General features: G+C 43.7%; 1 protein-coding gene across 4 annotated transcripts in view; it reads right to left on the bottom strand.

Annotated features, from left to right (window-relative positions):
* LOC119161271 (arylsulfatase B) overlaps nucleotides 1–23,381 on the bottom strand; it is a 150,798-nt gene that overhangs the window by 23,024 nt on the left and 104,393 nt on the right. For all 4 annotated transcript variants that reach the window (XM_075879616.1, XM_075879617.1, XM_075879615.1 and 1 more), the window contains exon 2: nucleotides 2,044–2,203. In XM_075879616.1, the coding sequence (XP_075735731.1) occupies nucleotides 2,044–2,203 (160 nt within the window). The remainder of the gene's footprint in view (nucleotides 1–2,043; nucleotides 2,204–23,381) is intronic.

The following is a 23,381-nucleotide window of genomic DNA, read 5'->3' as shown; positions in this document are numbered from 1 at the left end:
CACACGTACCTGTGATAAAATGGTTTTCCCACACTGGCGCAAATACCCAAAGGTTACCTGTCGCTGCGGCTCTCTTCACAGCCGCGGCCCACCTCGTTTTTCTCTCTTTGTTTCATGAAAATCGATATATATATACATGCATTTGCCTTCCACTCTCGAGTTAGAGCAGCGAACGGCTTACCAACCGACCATGGTTTATTAGGACGAAGATAAATGGGCCACCACGCGCGCGAATCTAGAATAATCTGAGGTTTATGGCAGAGTGGTTTGCAGTCGTCTATTTACTAGGCACTTTTAGTTGGGGGTACGTAACAAGCCCACATGCGCAGCACTACCATGGGAAAGAACTGTGCATGTGCAGTACGCAACGTATCGATTCCAGAGATGTGTGCGTACGCCCGAAGAAAAACGTTGCGTACGTAACGCAACGCTTGCTACGAATCGTTCTCGCGACACCTCGAAGAAACCAGAACCAGAGTATCTCGTGGCAGTATAGTGGCGTTCGACGCAGACAGCAACAGCGGACCTGATGCAATGCATGTGTGTTTCACAATGAAAGACGATGTTTTCATGGCAGACAAGGCAAACTCAAGTGGTGCATTCCGGCATCCTGATGACTCAGAAGAAGTGTAATACTCACGAAAATCCTCAAGAGTCGCCTTCGATAAAATGTGTGCAGGAACGGGTCTCTATCTGCCAAGCCTTTCGGCGAATGAAGCCATGAATAAAATGGCACTTTGGTAGGTACTTTTATTCATGGCGCATCATAACACTCCTTGGAAGTTGTGCGAGCTTTCACTTTTAAATATGCGTGTAGTACTTCGTAAGGTCATGAATACCTGCAACGTGACCACTGGCTGCGAGGTACGCTGATCCCCATCGGCAGCAGCCTTGGATAGAACACTGGGGTCGATTCAGTGCGGCCATGCCCAATCAGACCCCGTTCTTACAATGTGAACCCGCGTTCAAAGCAGCAAAGTTGAACGTGAGGAATCAGTGCACCCAGGAACGATGCTAAAAATCGACGCAGCGAATACCACGGCCTGACTTTTACGCTGGAGGTCCTCACCCAGGCAGTCAGGGTGTGTTTCGTGCAGATCACAGAGGCCACGTTATTACTGGGGTCATGGTAGTGGGACCTAGCATACTCCTAACGTCGGTGAAGCTGATAAGCATGACAAACGCTTGTACTCACATACCATCTACCTATTTTAGTGAAACACATCAAGGTACGTTAAACTAAATGTGATTTTGCACGCTTCACTTGCCGCGTACGTAACGTAGTTTTTACAGCAAATGCAGCTTCTCCGTACGCCCAACTAAACGTGTGCTTTTTTTCGAACCCGAAGGCGGCAGCAGACGGTGCATCCCACAAGCCCTCGCTCTTTTTCTGGTCACCTAATTTACTGCGCGTGTCCTTACATGATAGGTAATAGTGAATATTACGAATTTACTAGATAATTGTGTCATGTACTTAGCTGGAGATACCTCACATGAAGGGGAAGTTTATAGGGAAATGAAGTAATAAAAAGTAATTGAATAGAGAAAGACTTGTACGTGGAAATAATATTTGTTCACTCTAGTGCTACTAATATTTTACCCAAGCTGCGCGCCATGTATGAATACCAAGATTCCCCTGAGGCAAAAAGATGTCCATCGTCTGATTTGCACATCATCGAATTATACTCAAATACAAAGAAAGAAAAGCCTGAAGACTGCAAGCTGTTTTGCTCAATCGCCACTCAAAACGAGACCACTTGCGCGGAAAATGCTATCTGAAGAGGCACGCGAAAAATCATGCTATGGAGCTTGCCTTCATTGGGGACTCCGCTTCAGCCCCTTGCATCTTGCACTGTGAAAAGCAAAGGCCCCGTTCCTTTCGAGCGGAGTTCTTGAATGTCATGATCCCCCCCCCCTCCCACACACACACAAAAGAAATACTGCAATCTCGGACATGACCAGATATTCATTTTCACAGTCTTCGATCTCTGACGTTACCGCGCGTATGAATGAAAGTTCAGAAGGGAACGCCAGAGCACGTACCCGTGTAGATGGGGTAGCGGCCCGTGAGCAGCGCTGCCCTCGACGGCGTGCACAGAGGCTGCGCGTAGTAGCGGCGCAGACGGATGCCGTTCCACGCGAGGGCGTCGATGTTCGGCGTGCGGATCTGCGGGCAGCCGTGGTAGCTCACATCGTTCCAGCCCTGCATGGGTCAAGTATACGAAGACGCAAGACTGTTGATTCTCAGACTGGCACGGCAAGCACCAGAGTTTGATTACGATCGAAACTTGGGGGTTTGAGAACCAAAAGCACGGCGTGAGAGAGTTGTAGTGCCGGGACCTCAAATGGCTTATATACACAGAACGCAAAGGCTTACGTATATGCAAGCCGCTTTGGGGCGAGTCCAGGCGTGGCACCAAGATTTTTTTTCTGGGAGGGGGGGGGGGGGGTGGGCACCGAGGACAATTGTGTTTCTTCAGGAGGCAGAGAGGCACAGAACTTCATTATGCGTCGTGTTTTAACTATGCTTGCTCCTGGGGGGGCAGGAAGGGGCGAGCGAGAATTTGGTAGAAGCTCCAGCCCAACCACGCCCCCTCCCCTGCTAGCTCAGCCTGCCTTATTTCATTCTTTTGGGAATCAGGGCAGAGCAGGGTTGCCGTTAGGTGAAATTGAAAAGGCGCCAGAATTCAAGCCAAATGTGGGTGGAGAAGCCATGTCTTTTAATATTATCACTAAATTTGTAGCCAAATAAAACATGGGTGGTAATATGAACACTGTCTTCACTATTTGGGAATAAAAAACATTTTGAATAGGTAAAACAAGAAATTCAAAATTTTGCGCCAAGGTAAAATTTTCGTCGCTAACAGGTCGCAAAGTACACAACTTGTCACCAAATAGACACCAATAATTGTCAGCCTGGCCATTAGTACAAGGGCCACAGAACAACGCGTGAACCTACGCACTTTCTCAGTTTATTGATTATTTTGCAGCTGATGGTGATTAAGAACACCAGTCTACAAGCCAACATCCTCTGAAGCCGCTAGCTCATCACGTTCCTGTTATAAAGACAATAAAGTCAAATAAGAATTTATGTCAGAGTGAAAGCTCAATGTATGACAACATTTAAAATGACAATATATCAACAGTGCCTTACTATATGAGAAATTAAGGTGAACGCATCAGAACACATGCGCCGCAGTAGGACATTTTTAAAATGATTTCTACGACAGCAGAGGGACCGCCTACAACTAATCACTAGTAATCGATCTAGCTGCACTAAATAGAGAACCTTCCGTGCATCAAGACACGCAATAAAATGCTGCTTGTTCGTTTCTGTTTTATTCATTGAAAAAAGCACCGCTGGACATTACTATGGGGAATGACGCGAGTGGTTAAAAAAATCAATTTTCGCGTAGTTACACAGAATAAGTGGTGCCATCTAGCGGGGCAAAGATGAACCAATAAACGTCTGCAATCTTGAAGTCTATGGCAAGAAATTGATCTTTGGCCGTTGTTGCTGTTGTGGCTCCCACTGCTTTCGGTCTGCTTCTACCAGCGCACTAAAGCCGGGCGACGTTGTGCATAACAACAGTGATGTGAGTCAGTCCGGTCGGCCACTTCTTGAGACGGGTAGTTTGAAGGGCGCTAATCCAATGCGGACCACTAAGACGTGATTTCATTTAAAAATAGGCCCTTCTTTGGCACAAAAGTAACGCTACGAGGTTTCTCAACCGCTTTTTCAGCAATAAACGTTGACTTGATAGTTGCCCTTAGTGTCCCTTTAAACTTCTTATGATGACTCTTGTTTCAGTTTTTTTTCTTGCGCTCAAGAAAAAAAAAAGACGAAAAAACTAATCAGCACGCACGCCCAGCGTAAAGCCTTCGGGACGCCGCACCCCCTTCGTCCTCCATGCCATGCGCTGGTTAGAATTCCCATCATACTCCTGTTTCAATCTTTACTGCTGGGATTCGAAATTCTGGCGTCACGCTCACTTTTATATTACTTTCTTCTATTGACTCGGCAGCAAACACATACGTATAGACAGAGTGTTACTTGCTTATGCCAGACGATTTTGTAACGGTCACTGCAGGTGGCGAGCTTAAAGCGATGAAAAATTCTTGAACATATGTTGTTGTGGAGCCGATGTTCTGACAAGTGATCTCATCTTCTTTGAGGCCGCCAACTGCAATTACAGCTTTGAAGAAGATGGAGGTCTTTTTGAAGGCTGTCGGTTCGATACTGGCTGCGGCGGTCGCGTTTAGATATAGGAAAGAAATGCTGAAGGCTCGTGTGCTTAGATTGAACTTGGTACACATTAAAGAAGCCTACGTCAACAGCTCTCATCCATCCATGTATATTTCGGAATATTCTTATGGGCTGGTGAGAGTGACGAGGGACCACTTAAAGGGAGACAAAAAAGAGGGGGGCGGTAATAGTTAAACATCACATGCTGCGTGAAATGGGCGCCATTTGCTTCTCACCAGCAATGAAAGTTCGATCTAAAGTGCAACACCAATTCGATCTCATCAGCTTGTCAATAAGTTGTCTACCATTCATCTATTCAGCCTCATTCAACCTGTTTCAAGCTATGCAAGCTCCTCAGATATGCAAGCCTAGAAAAAACATACTCGTCCGTATATGTCGTGCGTGCTGTAACAAATGTATTACAACTGTCTCATAGAGGAGAAACATAAGTCAGCTCGACCACAGCACAAACGCGTTACGCGGTGAAGCGTTACAAAATTCAGGAGGAGTCACTGCGATGACATAATGTGCACCCCCCCCCCCCCCAATGTTTTCTTTGTTCTTTTGTTAAAGGCGATAGTCTTTCTTGGGTGTCCCCTCTTACCGGCATAGGGTACTTGAAACGGCCGACCCCATCCGCAGCGACCTCCAATGTTGCTCAAGGTTGAGCGTTCATGCTTGTGCAATTGTCAATTAAACAGTAATTATCGCGCATATCTAGGGCATCTTAACAACACGCATACGTTCTGCATATGCATCTCTTACTAGAAAACACATACATAAGTAATTTTAAGGACCATACCGCTTATCACGCTGCGCTTACCATGCAATGCTTGCACGGAATGGGGAGTGTTTCCAACGCTTTCCTAAGACGAGATGGTGGTGGCACCTACCCGTCGCCTCGCGTTATACACATTATCACCTCTGAGACGGCCGCGCACGGCCACGTGCTTTGTTTTTCAAAAGGAACTACCAGATGGCACTGATGTTTCACGTGTGACGTGACTTGATGCGCTCGTTCGCCTCCGCTGCACGCTCGAGGCACTCTAACGCAGCGCCTCCAGAACACTATTCACCGAATTTCTTGCGCAGAACATCAAATAAATGTTTTGTTCACTCTCTTCACACGCAAGACTATCGTCTTTCGACGAAATTTGCAGATTACATGCAGATACGCGGCCACTTTTTTTTCCTGGGATACGTTTCACGGACACCCATTAATGGCTTTACGGACCCCCATTTGGGAACAACTGCCTCATTTTGTCGAAATATCTGCAGCCCTCCAAGGTGCGGCAGATCTTAAAATCATTTAATGGTTTCGGCACGTAAAACTCCCAATATAATTCAAATATAACAACTGTCTTTACTCGCTACAACATAGGTTACGGAAACACGCATATTATCCACATAGAAAATTTCAGTGTAATTTAATAATCTACTGCTTTCATTCTCATGATCTTTTTTAAATTTTAACTTCGTTCAGTGGTTTCACCGTTGAAAATACGGCCCCGACGAGAATGGTGGAAAATTTTGCCAACCGCAAAGAGTACCAAGCGTTTGCGGTCAACTTACGTCTTAGGGGTACAAACACAAAGACAATATCAGCGTTTCGTTACGGAGTTGAAACGCGCACTCGCTCGATGAAGGAAGAAAGTAAAGAAAGAAGCGCCTGAAAATTCTGGAACACACCCACACTTGGAGTTGGCCAACAGCCGGGTAGTTCTGACGAAATACTGTTAATTTGTTAGCTCACAATTTTTAATCAAATGAGAAAAAGGGCAAAAATAAATATGAGAATCGGACAATCAGGCATAACGGATATAGAAAATGACGCAGATGGTTTGGGGATCAACAATAAATAAATGAATAAATGAAGCGAAATTTGAAAAAAAAAGTACTTTAGGCGTAATAATATGTTGTACAGTCTGAATCTCTTCGAAGGTTTAATAAACTCTTGCAAGGCATCGGCAACATTCCTGTCACTGAACCCTATGGACAAAGCCCCGAAACAAAGTCCATTTGGAGTATTTAACTTCAATCTTACGAGACGGAAGGTGGCATCTAATGTGAATTCGCGCAATGCAGCGTATTTTTTTCAATAAATCAGACAATGATATTTTGTTTCAGGGACTCCACAAAACCAACAATCAGGGGAAGCAGTCGGGCCACCTCTGTTTAAATAAAAATTGTGATAAAAATATGACACCTCATTCTTGTATTTCGACTTCAACTACAAGCGTGTCGCATATTTTACTGTTTCAGCGATAATTTAGGTGTTGAAATTCCGAGGTGTTTATTATTGACGGCAAAGAAAATTTTTCTAACATCATTTCCCTCCTAAATATAGCCCCTATAGCAAATTTAGATGCTCGTAACATGTGAATATCCGAGCCATTTAATGATGACTTAGCGAATGCATTCGCCATTTCATTGAGGAAAATTCCCTTCTGCCCTGGTACCCAAATCAATCTAACCAACTGCATATGTGGTGAAACTAATGATTTGAAAGTACTCATCACGTGGGAGTTATTTGCAGTGAGATAAAAACACACCGACAGCGAATCAGTTTAAAATATGGCCAAACTAGTTGGTGCTGTTAAATTGCGGAGAGCCAAAGTTATCGAAAAAAACGCTCCTGCAAAAATGGGTAGAAAATATGGAATATGCAGAAAAAATGAGGTCTATAATAGAGGCGAATGTCCGTATTGCACTTTTTTCTTCATTTTGCGAAGCATCTGTCGCAATGACTGTCCTTATTGGTGAATGAACCCGAGAATCAAAATAGAAACTCAAATGTGGTCTGGCATTAGTTTCACTTGTTTCGAAAAAAAATTAGTCAAACGGTATTTCAATAGAGTTGTTGCTATCACTGATTCGAGATACGGCAATTATATGGACATTGAAATTGTCAACAAAGCTCTGTATATGGAGAACTTGAGGCATGTTAAGAATATAATAACGATATGGTAATGCCGGCCTACTTTCTTTCAAGCCAAGCTTACCGAATACGACTCTCAATATCTATATGGGCATGCCATATCAAACACCCTGATCTGAAGCCGATCTGAGGCAAATTTATATTTTTCTCGTTAATGAGCTTTATTATACGGATGCTTGACACTTGTTCAATCAATTTAGCTATATGAGAGGTTAGCGCAATGGGTCTAACTTTGTCAAGTTAATACCCTTTATTTAGATTTTTAGGCAGTGGTATCATCTTAGCTATTTTCGAAGCCGAAGGGAGCCATATCATTCTTATTGACTAGTTGATAACGCCTAATAAAATCTCTTGAGATTGTTTATTTACTCATTTTAACATGGCTGACGTGACTCCGTCAGGACCCAGAGCCACTGATGAAATGGTATCTACCACCTCCATTAATTCAGAACTGGAAATTTTAATGAAGTCGTTGTCACTTGGGGCATGCTTTGGTGGTGAGAATAACTGGGAACAAAAGCGCTGCTCTAACCCGTTACCAATAATATCAAACAAATCTTTGATTTCCTTCGCAGACAAAATATACTGTGTGCTCATAGCTCGTACTATAAATTTCTTTTTACGGAGAAATATATAGAGTGCGCGCTTGTTCTTTGATTTAGATAGATACTCGAACGTCTGAATGTCGTAACTATTTTTTTTCTTGTGAAACTGTTCTTACAAAAAGTCCCACAAAAACCTGTAGTTCTTCCAGTTTTGATGGCATTGATTGAATAACAGTTTTTTTCAGGCTGCCTTTCTGCGCCTGTAGTCCCTGAAACAGTCACCATTCCGCACAATGAGTTACCGCTCTGCTTCACAGATGCAGCCGTAAATTACGATTTTTCGTGAGAATTCTGTAGAACTGTACAAATGCTAATAACTTTCGACTTCGTGCTTGTATCTAATGGAGAAGTTAGTGAAGAAATGAAACACTCTTTAAATTTAGTATAATTTATAAACGTACGTGCATTGGAACCTACTGATACTACCGAAAGTCTTAGTTCATAATTAATTGGTATGTGATTGCTGTTTGTTGCACAGTTAACTACGGACCAACCCGAAACATTCAGGCAGATACTTGGAAAAGTAAGATCCAATGAAGAAGAGGAGGTACCTGTCAAATACGTTAAGCTTGAATTTAAACAGGTGACATTGTTATCTTGAAACCAGTCCCACAAACCATTACCGATGCAATCAGTTTTTACGCCCCATGTGACATGATTGGCGTTAAAATCTCCAGCCAATAAACTATTTCTTCCACACGTGCCACTTAGGGTGTCTAATGGCCTGGTATCATTTACACCTGACAAAAAAGTGGCTATTGTAAATGTCTGATGAGACGGCAGAGTTATCTTTATAGCTAAAATGTCAAATTCTGGGGACAGCAGCGTTAACGTTACCTTACCTTTATGGTAAAGGCTGTTTGATAACAATGTCATTATTCCCCCAACTGTCGAAGGTTGGTCTAGCCTAAACGAATGGTAATTCTTGACATAAAAGCTGTTGCCTTGATTAAACCAAGTTTTTTGTAAAAAAAGTAAATCAGGATTTAGCTGAGAACTGACACAGCCTAACTCGGTATTTGCAGCAAACATTGAATGAGAATGCTACTGTAAAACTCTTAAAGATGCTGTTTTGTTGAAGTAATCGTTGCGGAGACAACTTTCTCCAAAATTCTCTCCTTCAAAATTTACTGGCCGGACTTTTTTTTTATTTTGCTTGTGGTTACGTAGCATCTGCATGATTAAGTGGGGATCTGCTACGTTTCTGAGCATGGGCATCAATTTCCACATAAGTAAATACGCTCAAGTCCAGCACAGGTACCTGATCATTAGCCGATGAGCATGCATCGGAATCGTGGCAGCTATCAGAGGCATGGCCCTTATCACCTAACTGATTTACCTAATTGGCGGTAGGGTGTATATACGACTCGAGAGGACAAATTGGTTGCGGGATTATAAGTTTAGCAATTTAATTGCTTACGTCTTGAGAAATACATTCGGAGATGCTGACAGCTAGTTGATCCATCACCCTAGTGTTAGCTTTTCCAACAGCTACCTCGACTGCTTGCGCATTGCCCGTCTGTGTGAACGTTTGACGTGCAGTAACGCCAGCATAACCATACTCTTTGTCCTCAATAATTGCCATTGCCTCCCCTCTAGAAGGAAGGAAAGAAGCAACAAAAGGGAGAAGGCAGGGAGGTTAGCCAAAGAGACATCCGCTTGGCTATACTGGGACATCAAGGAAGGGGAGAAGAAATATGAGAAAGAGGGAAGAGAAGGAAAGAAAAAAGGGAGAGAATCACAGTAATTTCGTTTCAGCGTGTAGAAGTTCACCGCAAGTCAGAGGCGTTCCCACAAACCCATCTTTCCCAAGAAACACATCAGAGCTTTCACTGCCTTGTGGGCTATTGAGAGATGTGGACGCTGCTGTAATAGCACCTGCACAGAAAGAGGCCGATCATCCAGTCGCCGCATTGCGAAGGCAAGTACTTGTCTGTCTGAGGCAAATCGAGGACAGTGGCACAGCAGGTGTTCGATATTTTCATCGGTGCCGCAAACATCACATGCCGCACTGCCAGTAATTCCGATTAAAATGGTATAAGCTTTCGTGTAAGCAACTCCCAGCCAAAGGCGATAGAGAAGCGAAGCTTCCCGTCAATGTAGGCCGGGTGGAGGCCGGAGTTGTAGTGAAGGGTCAAGCTCGTGTAGTCTTGTGCGTCGTATGCTTGCTGTGTTCCACTCAGTTAGAGTGAGACTGCGGGCCAGTTGACCAATCTGCCTCGCCACGTCCGCTCTTGAAAGCGGCATTGGAACGCTGTTTGCTTCTTCATGTGACGTGCGAGCAGCATGATCTGCAGAATCATTTCCGCTTATACCACAATGTCCAGGTATCCATTGAAAGACGATGTCGTGACTTTTTGTGTTAAGAGGTGGTGTAGTTTCACGGTTTGGTAGCTTCACACCTCCTGTACAAATGCAGATGTCGTCAGCGTAAACAGAAAGTTTTACAGTGCTTGGTAGGTGCTCGACTAGTCCAATGAGGGTTAAATTGCAAAGTGTATGGCTTAGCACTCCTTTCTGGGCGACTCCATGGCTGATATATTACTGAGGTGTCGGGCCATTTGCTGTCTTCACGTAGAATTATCTCAGCAGTAAGTAGCTGTACACCCACATATATATCTTGCCACCAAGACCTGCTGTTTAAAAAGCACTAAGGAGGGATTCATGGGTGACGTTATCGTAAGCCCCCTTAACGTCTAGAAAAAGGGCGGCACACAGCCTCTTAGAGGCTTTCTGATGTTCAATATATGTCACCAGGTCAGCGACGTTGTTTATTGACAAATGGCTGTGCCTTAATCCGGTCATGGATACTGGATAAAATTCATAGTGCTCTAAATACCACTTTATTCGTGTTAAAATAATTATTTCTATTGTTTTTCCACACAAATGGCAAGCGCGATAGGACGGTATGAGGCAATATCCAAAAGAGATTTACCTGTTTTTAGAAGTGGAATGAGGCGACTTGACTTCCATGCTTGCGGAACCGTGCCAGCCTGCCAGGAGTCATTGTATAAGCGTAAGAGCCCTTTCCGAGCTTCATCTCCAAGATTACAAAGGGCACGGTACGTAATGCCGTCAGGTCCGGGTGCTGAAGAACGTCTGCACAGTGCCAGTGCCGCTTCGAGCTCATTCATAGAAAACTGGCATTCTATACGGAGATCACGTGAGGGCGGTAGGTTGTCATGTGTTTCCACTCTTGTTTCCGTGAACTTGGACTAGCCGAAAATTTTTATACATAAAAATTTTGCGACATCAATCTCTCTGCATATTAGGTGAAGTGCCAGAGATGTAAATGGGTGTCACTGACTAAAGATTCTGCTAAGAACCCGGATACTTCGGAATATCAGTTATAGGGGCTTTCGCGGATCCAACAACTCGCAGAAGGCTGTCCAACGTCGCCAAGCCAGTTTATTCATGTGCCGGTGCATTTTCTTTTGAATGCGTCTAGCCAGCCTCAAATCATTCATGCACTTGGTCCAGCTGTACCTACGTTCCGCACGACAACGTATTGCGCGAAGTTTCTCAAGCTCGATGTCCGAATCAGTGCGCTTGTAACTAGTCAAAAGTGAAAGTGTGGTACTATTCTGCAGAGCATCCTTTATCGTGTCCTCTAGGTACTAGGATGAGCCATCAATACAACAGTCTTCCATTAACACTTGGAATTTCGGCCAATCGGTGTATTTGAGGTCTCTGGAGGACTTGGAGATGGTGAAACCTTCTATCCGCAGGAAAGTTGGAATATGGTCGCTGCCTCACGTTTCCGGATCCGAAAACCAGGGCACTTCTCCAGTAAGTGAGTGAGAAACCACTGTAAGCTCCAGGCAGCTATGAGCTGATCCGCGCAAATATGTAGGGCATCTCCTTTTATCATTGACCTCAAAAACTTGCATTTTTTGTCTATTTGGACAATCTGAGTATACAGCAGAATTTCGTCCACCACACAAACAACACATGTCCTCTTGTGCAATACATTCTCGACTTGCGTGAACTATGCCACAATGGCCGCATCACCCCTCTGATTTATAGCCACCGGCACTATGACGAAACCTTCAGCAGTTCTGGCATTGTAACAGATGAGATGCCAATTGATCTTCTCGAAACACCAGAGGCCACGCTGCAATCTCATAAGGACATGAGGTGCCAGTAAAAGTCGCAATCATGGACTCTGTTGGGACGCACTTGTTGTCCACAACTCGATTGCATAAATAAATTGCCACGACGCCTGCCACAGTTAACTTTTCTAGAGTTTCAGCGGGGTTAAGCTGCTCATCTACACCTCACACGATTCTTTTTGTGCAAGCCAGATGAGGTGGAACAAACGCACTCACCGGTCTCTTACACATTCCTGGTCTGGCCATCTGCCTCCTATCCCACCGTGACCAAACTGCCGCACGTCAGTTATTGTCAAGTAGCTTGGGGACACTGCATGAGGGTGTTCTTGAATAGCCTTGGGGTTATTCAACTTAATGAAGTGACCACCCGAAAGTACCAGCGTGACGGGTATGCTGCAACACCACTGCTGAGAAACATGTCAAGATGAAGGTCATCATGCTGTAGAGAGGCCGTCCTTGGGGAACAGTCTTGACCAGGAGAATTCCTGGACATCAGTACACCTTGAACAGTAAGCCAAACAAGAAAAAAAGCTGACCCAGCTTTAAATGACAGATAAGGCACTATAGATCTTATATTACAAGACTACGCGGTACTTCGCCAGCCAAATCAGCAAGGAAGCTCACCGAGCAAGGGCAATCAAGTCAAGTCAAATCAAAATCCTTGACGATGTGGCGCCCACCCACACTGGGATATTGGCCAAGAACGAGACAGTTTTCATGACTTACTTCCTTAATAACAGGTTAATATTATTCTATCTACGAGAAAGAAAAAGAAAGATGCAGCAGGACGAATTTGACAGTAGAGTAGTAAACAATCTGTAGTGTAATGCAATGAAGTGGCGCATTTGATTTACAGTGGATTTCGAAATGTCATAAATTCTACCAAAGAATGATTTCAGCACTTAAACCTCTTTGAACTTTTGACGAACTCCTGCAGTGCGTCAACAATCTTCCCGTCACTGTGGCACAGGCACAAAGCCCCGAAAGAAAGCACAATTTCCGCATTTAGATCTATTCCGAAAAGGTGGCAAACGGCACTTAAAGTGTTTTTGCGTAAGGCAGAGAATCTATTACAGAAAATGAGGTAATGTTCAGTTGACTCATTTGCTTCACACACAGAACAATGAGGGGAGGCTCCTAGACCAGCTCTGTGAAAATATAAATTCGGCTGCGGAATTCTACAGCACAGTCTAGTGATTGAGACTTCCATTCGTCGCGTTTGGCATATTTTACTATTCCAGTGATACATTAGGTGCTTGAATTCTGATGTGGCCGTTAGTGAAGGGGCAGGAAATTTTTCTAACGGCAGTTTTTTTCTTAATATAGCGCCTATTAAAAATTTCTATGCTGGTAATACCTCATTAACAGGCCCATTTAAATATGGCTTTGCCAGCGCAGCTGCCATTTCATTCATATATATGCCCTTATGTCCTGGAACCCAGACCAATTTGATCAGATTGAGATGCGAGGGAACTAATGCTTTGAAAGCACTCATCTGCAGTTCTCATCTGCAGTAAGGGGGGCACATACTGATAGTGAATCCGTTAAAATTACTGCGGAACTTATTGAAGCTGTTATTTTACAGAGAGCTAGAATTATCGCAAAAAATTCTGCTTCGAAATGGGCACAGAATTTAGAAGGTGAAGCGAAAAGGACCAATCTAGGGCAGGAGAAAAAATACCAATGCCACTTTGTGATGCATCAGTCACTGATTGATTGATTGATTGATTGATTGATTGATTGATTGATTGATTGATTGATTGATTGATTGATTGATTGATTGATATGAGGGGTTAAACGTCCCAAAACCACCATGTGATTATGAGAGACACCGTAGTGGAGGGCTTCAGCAATTTCGACGACCTGGGGTTCTTTAACGTACACCCAAATCTGAGCACACGGGCCTACAACATCTCCGCCTCCATCGGAAATGCAGCCGCCGCAGCCGGAATTCGATACCGCATCCTGCGGGTCAGCAGTCGAGTACTTTAGCCACTAGACCACTACGGCGAGAGACGCATCAGTCACTATGACTACTTGTGTTGGCGTATCTGCCAGGTAATCTCTTAATGCAGCTTCTAAAGAAACTGAGCGGTAAGATTTTTGAATTTTTCATAAAAATATAATCAAACTGTATTTTAACAGTATTTTTATTGGTACTGAGTGAACAAACACCACTAATTTGAACGCCTAAATTATCTAGAAAACACTGTATAGCCAGAGTTTGGGGTATACGAAATCTCAGCCAGTATTCTCCGAAAAACAAGTGAGGACGGGGAACAAAAACTGTTTCTCAGCGCCTTTCTGGCGATTCATACAGCCTGTCAAATGACTGCGTAGCTCACAATTTAAAATGGATAGCAAGTGAAGGAAGCCTATAGCTTCCAGATACAATATCTCGATTGCAACAAACTTGGGAAGACCTAAGCATAGTCTCGAAAATTGTCTCTTTATGATTGCCATAGGATGTATCTCGTAAGCAGGTGCCCCCCCCCCCCCCCCGTATAACACGCACTCAATCTCAAGCACCGGGCAAAAATACATACAATACACTGAGATAAGAGTATTTCTCCGCATAGCTAAGCGACTATTACTAATTTTGCTTAATATTCCCACCGCACGACCTCCCTTTGATGCAATGTACTCAATGTGCGTCTTTCAGGACATTGATTGCTCATAAATCACTCCCAGATATTTCACATTCACTATTTGATTGATAGGATTCAGATGACAGGAGAGCGAGATGTGAAAAGGGCCTTTGAGTGGAAATGTTAAAACAGAACATTTCTTGACATTTAAATGCCAATGTAAACCATCAAGCCACATTTCCTACGACAGATAGGTATGACTGTATTATATAAAATAGCTCATGAATGTCCTCTGGTGCTGAAAAAATGCAATGTCGTCCGCATACACATATGTGTGGACGCCCTGGTGCCGTAGTACAGAGCTCATCAAAATATCGAACAACACTGGGGAAAGGACGGCCCCTTGCTGGACACCTCTTGCTTGCACATATTTAGAAGACGAGATGCCGCTTGCGCAACAATAACATGTTCTAGTGTGTAAAAATTCAGCTATCCAAGATTGTATATAGTTTGGAAAGTTAAGGTTGTGCAGCTAGTTGATTAACACTATATGCTCAACGCTGTCGTAAGCTTTCGTTATATCGAGAGTGGCGAACGCAGCATATTTTCCTTCACGCTTAGCTAATATTACGCGACTTTCAAGGTCTATATGGGCCTGCTATATGGAGCATCGGGATCTTAAGCCGATTCGTGATGGATTTAAAATTTCTCGCTCATTGATGAAGTTTGTTATTCGAACCTTTGCAGTTCTATCAATTATTTTACGAAGTTTAAGGTTAACGCATTGGGCCTGATGTTATCCCAAACGTATCTCTTACCGGGAACTTTCAGTAATGGTATTACCTTTGATATTTTCCCCTCCAATGGGTGCCATGTCATTCTTCATGTATAGTAACGCCCTTTTCTTCGCCCACCTCACTGCCCACGTGGCAGAGAAAAAATACGGAGGCGCATGATGCTTACGCACCTCCTTTTTTTTTTTCATTGAACAAACTCTTAATTCTTTATTGAGTCAGAAAATATGAAAACTCGGTTTAAAAGGCGTCTCACCAGTCCCATTTAAGAATTATGTCGAAAGATATTGTATAGCGATCTATTAGTATTTTCTTTTTCACACCAAAATGATTCTCTATGGATAGGGAGATCAATATCGAAGGCTTCGTTTATGATAAGTACAGGGCTGCTTAAAAGTTCCAAGGCCACTATCTGATATGTCAGCATTGCCTGGAAAGTTTCGACACCCTGCCCTGTAAATCTATTGATTCTAAATCTAAATCTATTGATAAGCATTAATTTTTGCACTGCGTTCTCATTGCATGTGTGTGTCTAAGAGGAGATAGAAAAGGTATGGGGCTGCAGTAAAACCTGCGGGTATGGAAGGCACCCTTTCCTTTAGCGCATCGTTACCCAGTTCGCGCGTACGCCAGCTGGGTTTTTTCAAAACATGTCCCCTGAGATGTATAGGAGAAATGCTGCGCTGCGATTGGCTAGAGGTGATCATGTGACATAAGCACGCGGCTTCCCGTGTTTTGGTTTATTTTGGCTTCCTTTCAAGCGAAATGGCGGCGTCCGCGTTCAGATTGTTTTGCGCTGAGAAGTTGTACGCTGTATAAATCATGGCAAGTTGTTTGGCTTTTCGCTGATCAGTGTCACAGAAACAGGTTGAGTTCTTACGCAGCTGGTTCGCTCCGATCTTTTATTTATTAAGCGTTCATTTCGGCTGCCTGCTGGCGACGAAGACGTGGCACTTGTACAACTTCGGTGCTGGCTGTTTTTAAAGAACACAAAAGAAAAAAAGCGATTTCGTGGGTGTGAGTGAAGTATAAATTCACCTTCCAAAAACTCCACTCTTGTCACGACATGCCACGAAAGGAGAAGCAGTAAAACACGCGAAGCGAATATACTGCTGGAGATAGCCGCAACAAACACCAAGACATGGTGAATTTTGAAACAATCTACTGTATCCTGCCTAGTTTCTACTCACTAAAATGAAGTATATTCTCATCTGTGCTTGCCATAGACCTGGCAAATGCAGTTTTTTGGAAAATTAGATCAAGCCTACGCCGCGAAAACACGAAAAATACATTTTGTATTTGGTTACGACAAGCGCGGAAATTCCGGCACTAAATTTAAACATTATATTGGAACCTGTATTTTCTCCGCTAATAATGAACTTATGACAGTGAAACTGATGTCATTACATTCCTCAGAGTGTAGTTTATCATTCCAAACTAAGTAATTGTCCTCTTTTGTGTCCCTTTAAAATAAGTAGTCTCACCTGTGGCATTTGCAGTGTGGTCCTCTGTTCCATGCGTAAGGTGAGACGATACGAATTTGTTTCAAAAGTACGGTCCTTTAGAGGCGGGTTGCTCTTTCTTGCTACACCACACGTTTGAGCAAGGGTCATTTGCCATATTTTTATATCGCGCGATGCACCACTTTTCAGCTTACGCGTTGTTACCATACAGAATAGTAGTAGTGGTTGGAGCCTGTAGGCGTTTGCTAGGTGCAACTACACATTTGTCTTGTCTTGTCTCCTAGGAGATCTTGGCTCATACCCACATGGGGGATTGGCCACACTGTACCTCATTATAGATAATTTTTTACAACGCTTGCTAAAAAAATAAAGAGAAATTAGATAGGAACAATAATAATGTTCCTTTGAAAAAACGTGAAAAATTTCAGAAGAATGCAATAAACCAGAATATATAAAACAAATTGACAAGAATGAGGAAGGGGGAGAAAGAATTGGATATATCTGGCAGTACCACTAGCAGCGTATCCTTCCGGTTGCCTGAATGAATTTATGTAGCGCTGACAGAATAGCACTGCAGCCCACACCCAACTGACTGGCTCCAAACGATAATAGGGTGGATGTATTGACTGGCGATCCGAGCATACCAATCGGTCTTTCAAGAATTATTCGGCGCAGTGAGGCGAAGCGGCGGCATGTGAGAAGAAAGTGATCTATTGTTTCCGGTTCATTGCAAACTACACATAGGTTAGTTTATGAAAATCCTGATTTGTTGAGATAAAAATTTAACAGAGGAACTCTACAGCGAAAGCTTGTGAGGGTCACCTCACATTGACGGGAAAGGCATTTCGCGGTGTTCCATGTAAATTGCAAGTGCCGAAATTCTTCAGATTGTAGAAGCGACATTTCGTTGATTTTTAAGATTAACAGGCGTTTCAATCGTTCGGCAGTAATGAAAGGAAACTGTGGAGCTACTAGCACCACCGGGAAATTTAAAGATGCCGAATTTAGGAAGGACGCTGAAACGCGCATTGGCCAGGTCTTCTTTTTTACAGACTAGTAGGATGCTGTGTACATTTAGAAGGTTGACACATGAAGCAGAAAATTGGTGCATGCCATCATTATCATATCTTTCTCATGTTGAATCAGACATGCAGTGTCAGTAGTCCATTGTTGCCCATGCAGCACGAATATTTAAAGAGAAAATTTTGTTCTGAAAAAATGGCTATATATTCAAAAACATAATTGGACAGTACAGACACATGTAATATTTACATTCACAGTTATTCTAAATGTTGTACACATGCACGAAAAAGCGCTCTGCCATCTACATGGTGCGGCCAACTGCCAGTGGCCCTGGGTTTTGTACAAGCTCCTGTTTCCCGACATAACTGTCAGATGGCATCCGTACCTCACGCAATGCCTCCAGACAGAAGAATATCACCTTGCGACGACATTTGCAGTGAGCACGCAGACACTCGGCCATATTTTTTTCTGCCAACACAGCTAGCTGCGTAATCGCATGAAACAGTGACGCAATTGCCGCGCGTGGCATCGCGTGCACATGCAACTACTGCAGAGTTATTAGGGGCGAAGCTCCTTATAGCGGCACCCGTTCGTCCCTCGTAGATGTTGTGGTATGTAACAAGTTTAACATTTTGACCGTGGTGGTGCCGGTGAGAGATTTCTTCTGTGCGTTGTTGAACAATAAAAAATAGTGCTCAATGTACATGCAAATGGCTGCTAATGGGTAACGATAGAAAGGAGCATTCGGCTTTTAGTTAACGCGCACGATACGATCCCCATTAGCAGCCATTGGCATGTACATTGAGCACTATCTGACAAGACAGGGTTGCTACGTTATACTCGCTGGGTGTAACCTCCTTAGTTTTAGAAAGGTTTAGTGAGCGTTGAGCCACAATGCCATGAATACGATGAACTAGTATATACCATGAATGAAATCGAGGTCGTTAAAGGTGGGAAGTAGAAACGAAGCGCAAGCTGTAAGGAAGTAAAAGCCGAATTCTCCTGTCACTCATTTCCCGTTAGCAGCCATTGGCATGTACATTGAGCACTATCTGACAGAAAAAGGTTGCTACGTTATACTCGCTGGGCGTAACCTCCTTTGCTTTAGAAAGGATTAGCGAGCATTGGGCCACAGTGCCATGAATACAGTGAACTACTATATACCATGAACTCGAGGTGGTTAAAGGCGGGAAGTAGACCCGAAGCGCAATCCGTAAGAAAGTGTGCGTGTGCCACCTCTTGTTTAGTCCTTGGAATGTCCGCTGGATGACGGTGTTTCTATATGGGGAATATATGATGAAAAGATGCGAGATGGTGGTACTTGGAGTGTTGAATAGATGGACGAACGGACACACAGACAGATGCATGGATGGACGCATGAACGAACGCAGGGGCGGATGCATGGACGCACGCACGTACGGGCGGATGGACGCATGGACGGACACACAGACGGACGCATGGACGGACGGAAGCAAGAACGAATGGACGGACGAATGCTTCGCCCCACTTTCCATGATTCACTCCGTGGATATGCTGCCAATTTTTTTTAATCACACGGCTAACGAAACTCCCTCATAGGCTTCATGTATCGAAATGCAGGCATGCCATTGGCCAAAATCGTGGGTATGCTGACAGCGATGACTACAGCGATCATGGCGATGTGGTGTCCGTGTGTTATGCCACAGCTCTCGAGTCCCGCGCAGTGCGTTGGTTCAATCCACTATGTAAATTTGGTCCACGTGCATGAAGCGGTTTCACAACTAGCATGACTTCAGAACCCTGCACACAAGAAGCACGGCAGCCTACAGAAACTCGTTACGTAGGTGGCTGTTGGTTGTTCGCAATAAATATTTAACGTCGATACCGTCTTATGTTTGGCATGGTTGAAAAAAAAATAATCACGGGAGAGTTCCGTGATTTCGTGAGCACACCATCTCCGAGGACAACGCGAGTGTGGCGTTACTGTGGGAGCATTATTCTTACAGCATCGAAGTAAAACATTTCACATCATTTAGCCGGGACGTAGCCAGAAATTTCTTCCGAGGGAGGGGGAATTAGGCGGACGTTCAATGATATTTTATATTGCTCATACCTGCGCTTCTATGTGCGCATGTATTCGCAACTTCCAGCGACTATTGGAGGAGCCACAAGAAAACCAAAATGGCTGTCGTTGCGAAACGCAATGGCCGCCAAAGAAAAAAAAGCAAAGAAAGAAAGAAAGAAGGAAGAAAAGAAAGAAAGAAATAAATAAAGAAGTAAAGAAAAAACAATTTTGACGTTCCTATAGTTAGCTGAACGTTTCATCATGTTAAAGTGCGACAAATGCCCGCTAAAGTTGCACGAACACGCCATAAAAACTTCACACGTAACTTGAAGTATCTCTGACTGCGTAGCTAGTAATTCACATGCCTTTTTAAAAATTTTCCCAGAAGTATCCGACGCCTCAAGGAAAAGCAGGCACGAAACAAAAAAGCTTGCATACACAGGAAGCATTTCTCGGCTGCCACTTGTTGTGGTTTATTCTCACTGTTAACAAAATTCACGTTTTATGATCCCTTCAGAAAGAAAAGATTGTCGATTCATTCCTATAGAATGGTTCGTGCACAATGGCACGCAACATGCACTAATCTTGCAGACCTCACAATGAATCAGAAGGGCGTCAGTGTGACAGGCGCCGCGCGCACGTTTAAACAAACCGCGGCGATGGGTAGAACATGGCGGATCCATGAGGCTAGGTGGCATCGAGGCTTTCAAAGAATGGCCACACTTTATGCGGGACAGCGCGCATGGAGTTACTCTATTGCACAGTAGGGAGCCTTCATACACACACGCCTCCCACTCGGTTTTACATAGGGTGGTGATTCTGCAACAGCGCAGCTGCTAGTCGCCGCCTGCTATTTGTCAGGCCACCCAGTTGCCATCCATATTCGCCGCTAAGGTTGCCGAGCGGCCATGTCGATTCTTACTTGTTGGTCAGTTGCCAACATATCCCCGTGAAAAAGTTGGTTAACTTGCACAACAAGCGTATCCAGTCCTCTCCTAAAACATGAAGTTTAGAATTTTCAGCATCGTGAGTGCAATGCCGTGAGCCTTTGCGGCCGTTTCACTAGAGGTTTTTCTCATACACGTGCGTTATGTCATCGCACGTGACGAGGTCATGTTTCGCAGTATCCTGCTCACGTTTGCTTTCAGGGTCGTACTGCTTAAAGGTTCGTTCTCGTAGCATTGCGTGCGCATACATTCAAATAATATGCACGTTGTCGTTGCAGAACACTCTGGTTTTTCTGAGAAGTGCTGCTATTTTACGCGGTCATGTAAAGGAGAATTGTTTCTGTCAAAAAGGCCTAAAATTGTATGGAGCAAAAAGCTGTGTTTATGGGTGTCTAACTGAGAACCGTGGCTTTATGTCTACGCTATCCCACTGCAGAGATAATTTTAGTATTTTACTATTTCTGAAAACAAGGCCTTATTCCCACCTCTGCGGGGCACTTTAGCGCGTACCAGCCTGTGGCCAAGTATGCCAGGGCTGCACACAGCCTTAGTTACATATACTAGAGATTATTTTGAACATTGCAAGTACACTCAGTGAATGAAAGAACTCGGCTGTTCAAGGACGTGGCATTTAATTCAGAAGTAATGCAAGGGTACATAAATATATTACTGTGGAACTGCAGCAGCTTTAACATAAAAATAAGACGTAATTCGCAACGCAGGCGCAATGTACCTCGCCATTGCAAGCGAGTACATGAATGCATTCAATATTCATCTATGGTTGAATAAAATGAAACTTTTCAAAACATTGTTGCAGATGGATTAGATCAATGTCTATGTTATGAAAAACTGTTTCGCTTCGGTGTAACCATGGACGCACCGAAAGGGGAACTCTGGTGCATTTTTGACCATACAGGGATAATGCTGTTTTCAAATGGTATTGACAGTCCTACAAAAGCTAGGGTGGTTCATTTTGCCCAAGGACTCATCAATAATTTTAATGAAGCAATAAACAGCGAGTCAAAACCCAAACAGGGAGCTGTCCGTCATTCTTGGTGGGTATCGGATAACGTTAGGAATCCGTCGCCCGTGGCGTCACGAGATCTGCTACACTCCAACACGGCTGGCCAGGGTGTGAAGAAAGCACACGTGCCTCATCTGAAGTGCGAAAAGCAAGTTGCCAATTTCATTCGACGCGGAATCAAGCTGTGTTACACTGTAAACAAAAATATACCCAGCTGGGGGGAATCGGGGAATGATGTGCCCGCCCTGCTCCGATGGCCTCACTCAAACCAGTTTGTACCGGAGCAAATACATTCATTTTCCACCGTTTCCTTCGGTGGGTGCCGGACGAAAAAAAAACCGCAGGAAAACGGGGTCAATCGCCTGATTATGCTCCCATGGTTGCTCCGTAAATGATACGGCACATCGCTTTTGCCCTGGTGGATGCTCCCCAATTGCTCCAGCTCCTCGCTCAGCGGCGTTGATTGGCTGTTTGAGGAGTGACGTAGGCAGCCTCGCCGCCGGGTGGCCGTTCCCCAAAAACCAACATGGCGCAAACCAAGCCGGTGCAGTGAGGATTGTGTGAAGGGTTTGGCCGCGTTCGGGAAAATGAAATCGTTCTGTGCACCTTCTGGATATCACAAGCGACTACAAGCAGCAACGAAGGTTATCATCGACAAAAGGGAGTTGTGGGAACGGTAATCGTGTGATGGTTCTTTGCAGCGATCGACACATTGTGATCTCTCGAGTGGTGAGACTCGGCAGTCGCTGGTGTGGTTGAAAACTGGTGAATGAGCTCTTCTTGAATTATCTGTGTCATTTGATTTATATGTCACGTAGTGCTAAGATAGGTAATGTTGGGTTGATGAGTAAACAGTAAACTGGCAAATTTTCCAGCACGTCACTAAACTTCAGTGGAAATTCTGATAATGCGTCATTCGGCCTACGAGTCTTTTTCTTAACATAACATCGGTAGTTTTAATCACACCACTCTAACATTTCAAGCGCTGACTAGATATTAAATAATGAAAAATTTTATGGTTGTGCGTTGATTCTATAAATAGGTAATACTTGTTATAAGTAAACCTTACAGGTTAAAAATGTTTTAATTTGTATTGTCGTCATACAAAAGTGGTAATATCTGTCAGCTTTCTATATAAACAAACGCCGGGTTGAGGTCTACCACTGCGTAAAAAACATTTTCATCTATCATGTAAGCTGTACTAATAAAACATGAATAACTGAAATCAGTGTTGTAGTGAGTTGAGCTGAGGCAATCGGTTTGAGGCAGACTTTTAGAACCTATACAAGCACCCATTTTGGTGAAAGTTTTTTATTGTATAGGTGTTATCTGACATATTAACCTTCGGGGGTCGTCCTGCTTTTAGAACAAGAAAAAGAGGTAGGAAAAGAGATACGAGACCAGTAACAATAACTCATGCAATAACAGCACTTTGAGGAATTTTCACTGCAACAAGTATCAAAACAAGGTGGCCAGTACTAAATAAAAAATAAAACAAAAACAATGCCAACTTCTTCGAAGATTACTTTCCAAAGCAGAATGAAGGTACGCTTTCCTAAAAGACAGGCCACAAACATACAAACTGTAAGGGTATAAA

The sequence above is a fragment of the Rhipicephalus microplus genome, chromosome X (genome assembly GCF_043290135.1).
Source record: "Rhipicephalus microplus isolate Deutch F79 chromosome X, USDA_Rmic, whole genome shotgun sequence".
Classification (NCBI taxonomy): Eukaryota; Metazoa; Arthropoda; class Arachnida; order Ixodida; family Ixodidae; genus Rhipicephalus; species Rhipicephalus microplus.
This window is presented reverse-complemented; position numbering and strand designations above follow the sequence as displayed.